Source organism: Callithrix jacchus, chromosome 9 (assembly GCF_049354715.1).
Source record: "Callithrix jacchus isolate 240 chromosome 9, calJac240_pri, whole genome shotgun sequence".
Lineage (NCBI taxonomy): Eukaryota > Metazoa > Chordata > Mammalia > Primates > Cebidae > Callithrix > Callithrix jacchus.
In genome coordinates, this window is record NC_133510.1 from 24,273,569 (window position 1) to 24,287,173 (window position 13,605).

The 13,605-nt window shown below is 35.2% G+C and overlaps 1 protein-coding gene across 1 annotated transcript; it reads left to right on the forward strand.

The window, feature by feature from the left end:
* The first annotated feature begins 3,637 nt into the window (after window positions 1-3,637).
* On the forward strand, window positions 3,638-11,980 carry CD69 (CD69 molecule). Its single transcript, XM_002752329.6, has 5 exons — window positions 3,638-3,779; window positions 7,737-7,859; window positions 8,885-9,084; window positions 9,726-9,829; window positions 10,870-11,980. Exons 1-5 carry the CDS (start codon window positions 3,716-3,718, stop codon window positions 10,976-10,978), a joined length of 600 nt encoding a protein of 199 aa, XP_002752375.1. The 5' UTR covers window positions 3,638-3,715; the 3' UTR covers window positions 10,979-11,980.
* The last annotated feature ends 1,625 nt before the right edge of the window (window positions 11,981-13,605 follow it).

Sequence of the window (13,605 nt, forward strand, 5' to 3'; positions counted from 1 at the left end):
GGGTTTATTTGCACAAGATTTGTTTCTTTATGTGTTTCTTTTTGTTTAGAGTTAAACTCATAAGGGCTAGCCACAAGAAGTTTGCTTCCATGTTCTGATAAATAAGGGGCACTGAAGAACCCCTGATCCCCAAATCTCTCCCATGCTGCATCTTGACCCTCTAAATTTTGCTTTGTTTTTCTCTGGAATTTCACATGCAGAGATATATTTCTTCGGCTTAACAAGTATTAATTAGTACCATGGGCATATAGTTTTTTGTTCCTAAGAGGACATTCTCACAAATGAAATAGCATACTCTTAATAATTAGTAAATAGCATGCTGTTAATAATTACATGTTGTTAATAATTAACAACAGGTATCAGCTAGGACAGTGCCAAGCAGCCACTATTCATTGTGAGTTTATATTTATTGCTTTCTCAAATCTGAAAGAGATTTCTGGCACTTAAGAAAAATAGAATTATGTAAAGGAGGGAAGAGAAATGAAGAAAAAGTTCCTTAATTCGGGCTCTTGCAGAGGACCTTGAGCAGCAGGGGGCCCAGTGGCTATCTAGGAGGCCACTGATAACTAGGTACTCGGAAAATTGACTGCCTTTTTGTTTACAGTGGCTGCCTCCTCCCACACACCCAAGTGCTGATTTCAACAAAATACGTGGACTGTTCCCATTTATAAAAAAGCAGAGAAAGGTTAGGCGCAGTGGCTCACGCCTGTAATCTCAACACTTTGGGAGGCTGAGGTGAGGGAATCATCAGAGGTCATGAGTTCGAGACCAGCCTGGCCAACATGGTGAAACCCTGTCTCTACTAAAAAATTACAAAAATTAACCAGGTGTGGTGGCACAAGCCTGTAATCCTAGCTACTCAGGAGGCTGAGACAGAAGAATTGCTTGAACCCGGGAGGCAGAGGTTGCAGTGAGCTGAGATCAGGCCACTGCACTCCAACCTGGGCAACAAGAGTGAAACTCCATCTCAAAAAAAAAAAAAAGGGCAGAGAAAAATGACTACAAAATAAAGTTAATTGATTTTGATCTATGTTGCAATGTTTAAAAATACGATTTCTAGGTATCATTTTCTGTGGCTTAGGGCATAAATGTAAAATATATATTTATATATAACATATATATAAACATGTGCATGTATATATGTGTGTGTATATTTGTGTGTATACACATATTCATTCACTCGATTGTGGTTTAAGAAGCAAGAAACCTTGAGCAGACGAGTCTTAGTGCCATGAAACCTGTTAGAGGAGGTTGTAGGAGACTGCAGTTTCCTCTGCCTCTTTCTCAGAGAAAAGACACATCACATTGCATCAGCAATTATGTTATGACTTTTCAGTTACTATCTCTGAATTCCTTACATCGATTGAGGAACTTTCTCTTTTTATGACATGTATCAAACTGTCACTCCCTTACACATCATTGAACGAATAGTATGTACCAAATACTATATTACACATGTTATAGTTCATAATTTTTCTTCATAAAAACCTCATAAATTGGATGTTATATTTTTAGTTTACAGATAACAAAGCCAAAGCTCAGGGGATTTCTGTGGTCATTTTCCTGAGGTACTACTGACTTACTACACTGACCTTCCTTCTTTTCCTTAAGAAGCTAAACTTATTTTTATTTTACAGAGTGTGTTCTTGCTCTTGTTCTTTCTGTTCTCAGATTTTCCATGGTTAAATTTTTCCTCTCATTTTTATTTAATTCTACATATGACCTCCTCAACAAGACCATGCCTGACGACCTGTATAAATGACCCCACGTCTGTCCCTAGATTTGCATGTGGCAATCTAAGGCCATACACTTCTTAACCAAACAATCCTACAAACCCCAATAAATAGCACTCCATATTTTAGAACTTTTAGTTTTATACATATTTTTCATTCATTCACTCATTCAGTATGTTCATGGAATACAGGCTAGATTCCAGTTACTATGGAAGGTGTTAGAGGCACAGAGGAGAGAAGTCAAAACTCTTGCCCCCAAGCATCTTGCAGTCTCATAAGGGAAACAGATAATAAACCATGATATAGTATCATATATTGACCATGATCTGTAGAGGTGCAGAGTGTGAGGTTCTATTTTACATAGAATGACAAGTGACAATTTCTTTGAGCAGGTAGCAGCTGAAGAGTGAGTCAGTTAAAGGGAGAGCAAGACATGCAGGTTGATGGAAAAACAATCTTCTAGAGAAAATGTAAAAGCCCTGTAGTGGTAGGATGCTTGGCATTTTTAAGGGAGAGGTTACTGTCAGAGAGGAGAGTGAATAAGAGGAAAAATTGTAGGAGAGATAACCAGGGGCCGTATTATGTATAAAACCTTCTCAACTATTAGGTCTCTGGGTTTTATGGTACTTTTGATAGGAAGCCTTTCAAAGTGAATGGGGAAGGAGTTAAACACTTCTACAAAATAATATAACCTAATTATAAAACACTGTTTCTGGCTGCCATGTGAGAAAGGTACTAAGAAATTAACTGAAAAGTAGAATGGAAGCAAAGGGAGCCTTTAGGGTCAACATGTACCTTTTTGTGTATTAGATAGAAAAATGCATCCAATGGCCAACTAACTTCCAACCTACCTATGCCTAAAATTTGCATCAAGGCTTTATTCTGAAAGCAGAATGTCTTTATTCTAAAGAAATAATATTAGTAATAAAATTATGGGCACCAAGATTATTAACCAGAGTGGTATTTTGATTTCGCTCCTTCAATCACCATACATAGCACTCTGCATTCATCTTGTGTTGACTGTCATTACTTATCTGAATGAGACTGATAACACAGCAGTACTTTAAAATAATAATTATACTTCAATGACTGAAGTCTCAGAGGTATCTGAAGAGAATAACATAGACCAGAGGGGAAGAATTGAAGAAGATGTTACCAAGGTAAAGTAAAAGCAGTTTAAATGTCAGTAATTAATGACAGGAAAATTAGCAGGAGAAAAATGAAACAGATCATTTAAGATAAACAGTTTTACAACATAGCAAGGAAGTTCCAAACCACAAGCTTTCTGTTTGCTGCATTAAAACAACTTCTTACTAGATGGCACATCTAGTCCCCAGGGAAGAAGTGAATGACACACTTTCAAAAACCGGTTTATAGCTTTCTAAATAAAACTCTTCCAGGCTGGAGAGAGATCCATGAACATAGAGATCTTAAAATCCATATTCAATAATAAATCCTGTGGTTCCAGACAGTGTTATGTGCATAGGGGGTGTTCAGTAAATATCAGTTAAATGTATGAATAAACAAATGAATGGGATTCCTGGAAAATACTACACTCTCTTTCTCCAAATTATTTTCATCTCAAAGACAGGAATCTCTAACTTTTACTCTTTTCTTAGATTATTCTGTCTCCTAAACTGTTTTTGTTTTCCAGAAATTTAAGGAAGGATGTCTCAGAGTCTGGGAAAATCCCACTCGCCTCCTGCTACACCTTACAGTTGTGAAAAAGCACATTTCAGACAACAGGGAAAACCCATACTTTACCACAACAACGCACTGTACATTGTCTGGGCTGCTGGAGCATAAATTAAAGAGAAATAATGTAGTCAAGCAAGTAGGTGGTAAGAGGAAGGGGGTGGAGACACCATCAGGGAGTATATATTCTGAGATGCCTCAGCATCTCAGAGACTGAACAAGAGCTCCAGCAAAGACTTTCACTGTAGATCAGCGTGACCTCAGATTAAGGAATCTTGAGAACAAAGATGAGCTCTGAAAATTGTTTCATAACAGAGAACAGCTCTTTGCATCCGAAGAGTAAACAAGAAAGTAAGTCGGATCTGATTTCATATATACTCTATAATATCTCTACATATAACATATAATAGTAGTTACAGAAGATATACTGGTAATCTATACATATATAAAATATATAATAGTAGAGAAAATATACTGGTAATCTCTATATATGTGATATATAATGGTTTTCAGGGAAGAAAGTGAGGCTTTGTCTTTTAGAGAAGACAGGTTCTACTATAGGGAAGAGGTGAATCCCTCTTTATGTATAAGGAGTTCTAATACCTGAGATGAGAGAAAGTTGCAAAAATGAAGATCTTTAAAGATCGTTCTCTTTGCTTCCGTTTATATTATCTCAGTGTTTAGATTTAATTAGAAAACTTCCTGCTCTAGCCCAGTTATTCTCCATCATTTTCCATATCTATCTGTACATTCTCCAGGAAGTGCTGTCTATGAAAAATTCTATTTTCCACATAAGCAGTTACATTGCTTGCCTTCCCTTGCATCTTTACCTTCTTTCAGTGTGCCTTATCCCAAGTTCTCATGACAGCATCCTCTAGTTGCTGGACATGTGCAAGTTTGCCATCTTTGAGAGAATTGCTATATAAGCAGCTAACATTTTACAGTGTCCATTTGTAATTTACTAAAAGAATCACAAAAGGATTCCTGAAAACGCAATCATCTGCTTTGGTATTCTTTATAGGACATTTTTCCTCCATTTCATCTTTCTATTTAACCCTTCCAATTTCTGGCTTCAAAGTCTATGTGACTTACAATTTTTTCTTCCTTTCCTTTGTTTCTAATCAAAATATAGTCATCTTAGAAAGATTCCTCTCTTCTATTTGTTTATTATATCCACATATCTGGTTTACTTCCTATTACTGCAATTTTGCCTATTATTTTTCTATACCTTATTTCTGTAAAATTTCTTGATTTTTTTTCATTTATTCCTCTTTCTCCTTAATTAATGAGGTACCTAAAGCACTAGCACTTAAGAATTAGACTTTACTTGTCAGCAAGAGCTAGCCAGTAACAAAGGGATATGTTAGAAACAGCAGAACTAAAACAATCTTGTAGAAAGGGATTATTTTCTAATCATGTGTCTACTATATTAGTTTCCTTCCGAAAAACATCAATTACTTTTCCTAAATCCATCCTGTGTTTAAGAACATAAAATTTAGCATGGATAACAAGTGCAAAGCATGCAAAGTTTCAGGTAATCAGGTGAGCCATTAGTTATGACCCAGTTGCACTGCAAAAAGAAATAATAATCATTACTCAATAAATAGAGAACATAGCTGAAAGAAAGACTTAATGCAGAAATTCTTAACTTTTCCTGTATTGTTTCAACTTTCTGTTGAATGTCTAATTTAGGCTGCCCTAATAAGGTGCTTTATTAGTATGAAGAATTGCTGGATGTCACCCTGGATGATTCAATAGGTAGCAAACTGGGTTTATTTTCAACTTCTCTATTAATGTGCAGGACCTGAAATCAAAGCAAAAGTGTGCTGTTGGGGGAAATGTTTTGTCACCTAGGATATAGGTGTTACTTTGGTTAACACTAGCCCTGGATCCCATGGGTCAGTGAGACCCTGGATCCCATGGGTTACTAGGGTGTGTTAGTGCTGGCTGAGGAGACAGAGCTGTTGTAGTACTGAGTTCAAGCAGCACAGCTGCCCCTCACATAGCACGAAGTGAAACTAGACAGAGCTCCGAACTTGCTACCTTAAGTAGCAAAGGCTGCTTCCGATGATTCTATACAGGTGAAAAAAGGAAAATTTGCTCTGAGAAGCTACAAAATTGAGCTAGGTAGCCATGAGGTAAAGGCATCTTCTGCAAAATCTGAGTGCAGATCTAAGATGGTAAAAATAACTTCCAGATAAAGCAAAAGTTGATGTTGACACCAGTACCCAGTAAATTACCAAGAAAAAAAGGCAACATCTCTTGGAACAGTTTAACTTTAGATAAATGTTTTAAGGGTAAAGATATGTGGATTTCAACATACATCTTATGTAAACTTTTTTAATTTATGAAAATCATCCACACAGAAAAAAAGAACTTTTTAATTTTGAAACTGTTTTGCATTATCAGTTATTCGAGTAGCCATTTTACATTTCAGTTTTTGAGAATATAATAGGGATCTGTGTACTTCTCGGGGGCCACATTTTAAGAATCCTGACAGCTTATCATGCAAAGTTAAAATCCAAAATCTAAGTCACAATATTCTCTTTTCTCTTTCCTCAGTTATTACTTAGACTGTAGAACAGTTATCCTTCTAGAGTTTTTTGTAACTATCAATTATCATTAACATCATATTCCTATTCTAAATCCTTCCACAGAAACATTACTTGTCGGAGAAAAAAAAAAAGCCTTTTACTTTGTTTAACCGCTGTACAGAGGGTAAATGAAAAAACTTTCACTGAATATTTCCTCTATAATACTGTTAAATTTTCTCTATTATTTTAACATCTTTTGAAAAAATTAAATATTTCACAGTTCATTCACACATCATTTTAAATTGAGGTTTAGTTTACATACAATGAATGCACAGTTCATAGGTGTATAGTTTAATGAGTCATGACAATTGTATAACCACAAGACCAGTCAATGTTTGAATATTTCCATGACCCCAGACAGTTTGCCCTATATCCCACTGCAGTTAAATTACCTACACACACAAAGGCAACTACTGTTCTGATTTCTGTCACCAGAGCTTAGGTAAACTATTCATTAATGTTATATAAATAGAAATATTTATTATGCAATCTTTTGTGGCTGGAGTTTTTTTTCACTCAAAATTATTTATTTATTTTTTTTGGAGATTCAGTCACTTTGTTGCATGTATCAGTTGTTTTATTTTAAACTGCTGAGCAGAATTTCCTTGTGTGGATATACCATAATTTGTTTATTCATTCTCCTGTTGATGAGTATTTGAGTTATTTCTGGAATTTGGTTCTTAAGAATAAAGCGGCTAGGAACATTTTTGCACAAGGCATTTTGAGAACATGTTTTCATTTTTCTTGAGGATATATATAGGAGTAGATTTGTTGGGTCATAGAAAAGGCATATATTTAATTTTATAAGAAACAGTTTCCAAAGTGTTTTTCCAATTTACTCTCCCACTAATAATATCTGAAAATTCCAACTCCAACTTCACCAAAAAAAACTGTCTTATTTAAAAATTTTTGTCATTTTAATGTTAGATATTTATATATCAATTCAATATTTTACTTTATGATATTATCCATATTTATCCCATTCATATAATTTCTCTCCAACAGTAACCAGAAGGAAGTTAAAGAATTATGCTAGAATTTTTTTTTTTTTGAGACAGGGTCTCACTCTGTCACCCAGGTTAGAGTGCAGTGGCACAATCTTAGCTCACTGCGACTTCTGCCTCCCAGGCTAAAGCAATCCTCCTACCTCAAATTCCCAAGTAGCTGGGACCACAGGTGCAAGCCACAATGACCAGCTAATTTTTTGTATTTTTGGAGAAGACAGAGTTTCACCATGTTGCTCATGTTGGTCTTGAACTCCTGAGCTCAGGTGATCTATCCACCCACCTCAGCCTCCCGAAATGCTGAGACTACAGGTGTGAGCCACCACACCCTGAAATTTTTTAATGTGTTTTCTAGGGCATGCGGATATTTAATAAATGTTCTTGTCATGATTGAAACAATAAAATGATTATATACTTAGAATTTTCATAGCTATTAAGTATATAAATTATATGTGCCAGGTAAATATTTTGGGGAAATATTTTATGATCTAATCATTGTGTTTGAATTGTTTCATTTCAAGTCAACAAGAGACTATTCAAATTCACTCAAAACTGGGGAAAAATTAACTTAGAAATATGTATAAGGATATAGGGAAATTTCATATAAGGAGATGGGAAATACTAAATTTAAATGCCTCAAAATAATATCACATGTTAATATAGTACTTTTATAGACTGCCTGAACTAATCATCAACTTTCTCCCTTCCAGGTGATGCCAACAGTCCCCATTTTTCAACACAACGTGAAGGGTTCTTCCAAGTTCCTGTCCTATGTGCTGTAGTGAATGTGGTCTTCATCACCATTTTAATCATAACCCTCATTGCCTTATCAGGTGAGTCTGTACTTTCTTTTAAAGCCTCCTAGCTGTAGCATTCATGCCCAGCTGAAATCAATATTAGTTTGGTCTGGCTAATCAGAAATTGTAGCTAATTTACAATTAACCCATATACTATATATGGCCAATTTCCTAATCAATACTAAACATGATTCCACATTCCTTGAATGATTAACATAATACTTTTATAAGTATTAAAAGTATCTATGATTTATGTATTACTGTAGAATAAAATTGCATTTGAAAGGATGTTTGCATCTAGAATGAAGACAGCTGATTTGAATTCTGAATAAATAGGTATTTAGCTAGAAAAAATCTTCACATCCATTGATTATGGGGAAAAAATCATATCTAACACCATAGATTAATCAGGAAATTACCAGTATTCTGTGTTTTTTCTTAAAGGCCACAGAATGGTAGTTCTGAAGAATTAAGACTGTATTTAAAAGTTCCCAGAGAGTCAGTAATGATATGCTATTTAATACCTACAGCTGTACCAAGACATATTTGTGTCTTTTACAAGTGGGAACATTTACCATTTTTTGAGATACTCTCAGTCATACCTCTTTCTGTATTGTGAATTAGTTCCCTAAAAATTACTCTCTCCACTTTTCCAACTTTGTGCTATAAATACTGCATCTTCAAATACCTCCACCTCTGCATTCAGATTCAAAACCTTATTTGAAATTTATAATGCACCTTGCCTCTTTTAGTTAAAAAAACTCTACTCCAAATTTTCAGAATTTTTCTATATTTCTGTTATTTTCTGACATTATGGCCAAAGGTACACCCCCTTATCCTCATACCCCCATCCGATAATGATTAGGCACAATGGAAGATTCGATATATTCCTCAGAACTTTCTTTCTTCTTACCTTTTTCAGAAGTCTCCTTTTTAGCTTTCAACCTTTGCTTTAACACCACCGAGCACCACATAGCATTCCTGGGCTAGTTTTGTATGCTATGGGTATTTGGGTATTTGGTTTCTTTTGTAACTAAAACAAAGCATTTTTCTGTTCACAGTGGGAAAATACAATTGTCCAGGTCAATACACATTCTCAGTGCCATCAGACAGCGATGTTTCTTCATGTCTGGATGACTGGGTTGGCTACCAGAGGAAATGCTACTTTATTTCCACTGTAAAGAAGAGCTGGACTTCTGCCCAAAATGCTTGTTCTGAACATGGTGCTACTCTTGTTGTCATTGATTCTGAAAAGGACATGGTAAGAATTAAAAAAGAGAGAAAATATTATTATTTTAATTCACGTAGCTAATCAGTGGTTTCCTTCTAAGTGAAAAACATTGTACCTACCACAGTTGTAGGAAAATGCCATATCAGAGAGCCATGTGATCAGCCTGAGGTTAAAATGAAATTAGTCTTTTTTTTGAGATGGAGTTTCGCTCTAATTGCCCAGGCTGGAGTGCAATGGCACAACCTTAGCTCACCACAACCTCCGCCTTCTGGGTACAAGCAATTCTCCTGCCTCAGCCTCCTGAGTAACTGGAATTACAGGCATATGACCCCATGCCTGGCTAATTTATTGTATTTTTAATAAATGTAGGGTTTCTCCATGTTGGTCAGGCTGGGTGGTCGAACTCCCCACCTCAGGTGATCTGCTCACCTTGGCCTCCCAACATGCTTAGATTACAGGCATGAGCCACCATGCCTGGCCTAATTCCATCTTTTAATTTTATTTGATTGCTTTGCTTCAAAGACCAGAAATCCAAATAAGCTGATGCTATATGGAATAAGTAAATGGTTAGCTGAGCTGTCATGCCTCAAGTTGCAACTTTTAAGAAACAGGATTTAGTGTCTATTTCCAAAAGGTGTTTAATGTAACAACTCATTTGTGCTTTTTTAAAGAACTTTCTAAAACGATATGCAGGTAGAGGTGAACACTGGGTTGGACTGAAAAAGGAACCTGGTCAGACATGGAAGTGGTCAGATGGCAAAGAATTTAACAACTGGTAAGTCTCCAGAAGTCTCTTTATTCTCACCAAGGTAGCATGTCAGGAAAATAATTTTCCTTTTCTCCTTTCAAAGCACTTTAGATACAAAGGCTGAGCTCTTCAAGAGCTCTGACAAACTCTTCTAAATGTGCATACTCTGGAATTCTTTAAAGACAGGCTTTATTATGATTCCTTTTTCTTTATCTACACTTATAATTCATAAAACAAATGCTTATACTAATTCTTCTCAGCCAACTCTAATGTGAGTAACAGATTTACTTGATTTGGAAATATTCTAATAATTATGATGATGCAACAAAACCCTATTTTTGTGTCACATTTAGACTTTACTAATGAGACAGTTGTTGGAAAATAAATTCCTCTTACTATTTCTCAGCTGTCATCTCCACAGAATAAAGACCATTTTCAATGCCTAATTAAGAGTTTCTATAGAGCTGAAAGAAAATTTGTTCCAGAATTAAAGATACTCTATTTTCATTGCCTTTAGTTAAAATATGTTTAATGTTTAAAGATCATTTTATAAGTTTGTTGTTGATCTTTGTCATCCAAAACTCAGAGTTGAATAAATTTCCAACTATCGTAATGTTTTTATGATAATTACTGATAAGGTATCAATATTTAAATTCAGATCTCTAGAAAAGGGATTCCTAATATTTGTCCTACGATTCCATATCCACAGATGGGCATCAGGAGCCATAAAATCCCTACAGCTGTATGCACTAGTATGCTTGGCTGCTGCATGCATATAATTTTGTGAAATTATTTATTAAAAAATCTAGGAACTCAAAAATGTCCAAGAATCACTTTTCTAGTGCCATGCCAACCAAACAAATGATGTACTTTCCTCTTATCTCCACATGTTTCTCCACATACTATTTCTTTCCATTGTCTCTACAGATTAGTCTATAATTATTTGAATTAGGTATCTTACTAAGAATTTAAAAGAAGCAGAGGTCACCGTCATAGAGTTCATTCTCATGTAAGTGAATGAAAACAATGAGCTGAAAATAATTCTAAGTTTCTTTATTGTTTGACAGGTTCAACTTTACAGGGTCTGAGAAGTGTGTTTTTCTGAATAACACAGAGGTCAGCAGCATGGAATGTGAGAAGAATTTACACTGGATCTGTAACAAACCTTATAAATAATAAGGAAACATATTTACTTATTGACCATTATAGGATGGAACTTAAGAATATCTGTGTCAATTGATGCTGCTCTGTGTTCCCAAGTTTTCCATACAGACTTTGTCAACAAAAATTTCACAGTATCTTGGGAATTTTATTCCAAACAGAACCATGAAAAAAAGGAAGAAATTTCAGGAAAATCTGCATTGTGGATTCTTACTGCCATGCTCTGAAAGCATCACAGGTTGACTGATAATCATGCTCACGAATAAGAAGAATGACTATGAAACCTTTTGGATGCACTTTATATTGTTTTGAATACAGAAATAATGAAACAACTAGGCATAGACTTATTATTTATTGCTGACTGACTACCAACCTTTGAGAGTGAGAGCCCTTCATGCATTTGCTCTATTGGAAGGAGTTAGATGTTGGCACTAAATACTGAATGTAAGCAAAGGAATTATGGCTGGTGACAGAGGTATTTAAACTAATTGAATCTCTTAAGCTCAGAGAGCATTTATAAATGGACAAATGCTTATGAAACTAAGAGCTGTAACATTTCTCTCTTTTTAGAGAATTTTGCCAATTTGCCTTGTAATTTTTTTCCCCACAAAGAATGGGATGATTATTTATTTTTTTACTTCCTCAGTTGTAGACTGATCCTTTTCAACGATACCTATTTCTTTGCCTTTACAACCTTTTATACAGTGTTTTCCAGGGAAAAGACAAAAGCAAAGAATATGAGGAATATTTGTAAAACAGGGAAAAGTGTTGGAAAATGTGCAATATGTGATGTGGCAAATTTCTATCAGGAAATATTCTGTAATGTTCAAACCTAGAATAATACTAGTCATAATAGGTTTGTGACTTTCCTAATCAATTCTTTAATGTGCAATATTTCATTTAAAGTATTTTTATGTGCAATAAAATGTATTTGTTTGTATTTTGTGTTCAGTACAATTATAAGCTGTTTTTATGCACGGGAAAATAAAAGTAGAATAAATAATGGTTTCCAAGAAAGTTCATTCCTTCAAAATACATTAAAAAGTATATGCTATATAAGAAAGCAGAAAACAGAGTACTATGACTTTAAAAAACTTCCATCTAGAGTAAAACCTTAGTTTTATAATAGCTTATACATTTCAAATTGTTTTCATATACATATATGTTAAAGGGTATATGCATCCATATCCATTTTTCTGTATATAGCAGATGTTTAGTAATAATTACTCCTCATAGTCAATGCTCTAAGCATATCTTGTTCAATTCTGAGGTGCTATATATACTTTGGTTATTTACATACAATAATTCAATGCATAGAAATAAGGCATAGTCTTCATGGGATATTTCAATCAGCAAAATACTTGACGATATGGTTTGGATGTGTGTCCCTGCCCGGATCTCATGTTGCATTGCAATCCCCATCTTTGGAGGTAGGACCTGGTGGGAGGTGATTGGATCATGGGAGTGAATTCCTTGCACCTGTGAGTGAGTTCTCAGGAGATCTGGTCTTTTAAAAATGTGCGGCACCAACCAGGCCCAGTGGTTCACAACTGTAATCCCAACACTTTGGGAGGCCAGGAGTTGAAGACCAGCCTGGCCAACATGGTGAAACCCGGTCTCTACTAAAAATACAAAAACAAAAACAAAAACAGACAAACAAACAAACAAAAACATATTTAGCTGGGTCTGGTGGCGGGCGCCTGTAATCCCAGCTGCTCGGGAGACTGAGGCAGAGAATTACTTGAATGTGGGAGGCAGAGGTTGCAGTGAGCCAAAATTGCGCCATTGCACTCCAGCCCGGATGGAGTGCAATGGCACGATAGGGTAAGACTCCATCTCAAATAATAATAATAATAATAATAATAATAATAATAATAATAATAAAAAGTATGCACCTTCTGTCTCTTTCTCTTTCTCTCTCTCTCCTGCTTTCTCCATCTGGCATGCCTGCTCCCACTTCGCCTTCCACCATTAGTAAAAGCTCCCTAAGGCCTCTGCAGACGCTGAGCAGTGTCTGCATTATGCTTGTAAAAACTGCAGAAAGGTAAGCCAGTTAAACCTCTTTTCTTTTAAAATTACCCAGTCTCAGATATTTATAGCAATGCAAGAATGACCTAATACACTCGATTATCTTCAAAATTGTTTTATAAATGTAATTTGCCATACACCACTCTACATGTTGGAAATGTATGATATATATGGTATCTTTAAACTGTTGACAAATGGCAAGCAGAAATGTGGATTTCCCACACTGCTTAGTAATAAATAATGACCTCTATACTCCTTAGTTCCCACAGCTGTGGGAAAAAAAGATGAAACAAGTGGCCTCCTAGCTCTAATATTCTATCACTAACAACAATCCACTCCCAAGTCCTCTTAGAAAAGTGTCTTGTGATTCATATTTTAGTTATAACATATTTTTCATGTGCGTAAATCAAATCAAATTATGAAAATTGAGAGTAAGCTTAAAAATATCATTTCAATATTAGTATGATCCAATTTTTAAGTCACTGAATACTGAGCACCTAACAATTCAGTGGCATTTTACCATTTTAAAAAATAATTTTATTGAACCTATATAATTATGTGAAATGAGCAGCTGACGTATTTCCCGTGCCAGAGGAAGAAGTTGAAATTATGTT

Coding starts and splice junctions, on each gene's coding strand:
- CD69 (XM_002752329.6), top strand. CDS start 3,716: ATGAGCTCTGAAAATTGTTTCATAACAGAGAACAGCTCTTTGCATCCG. Junction 3,780..7,736: donor TCCGAAGAGTAAACAAGAAA/GTAAGTCGGATC, acceptor TCTCCCTTCCAG/GTGATGCCAACAGTCCCCAT. Junction 9,085..9,725: donor TTGATTCTGAAAAGGACATG/GTAAGAATTAAA, acceptor GCTTTTTTAAAG/AACTTTCTAAAACGATATGC.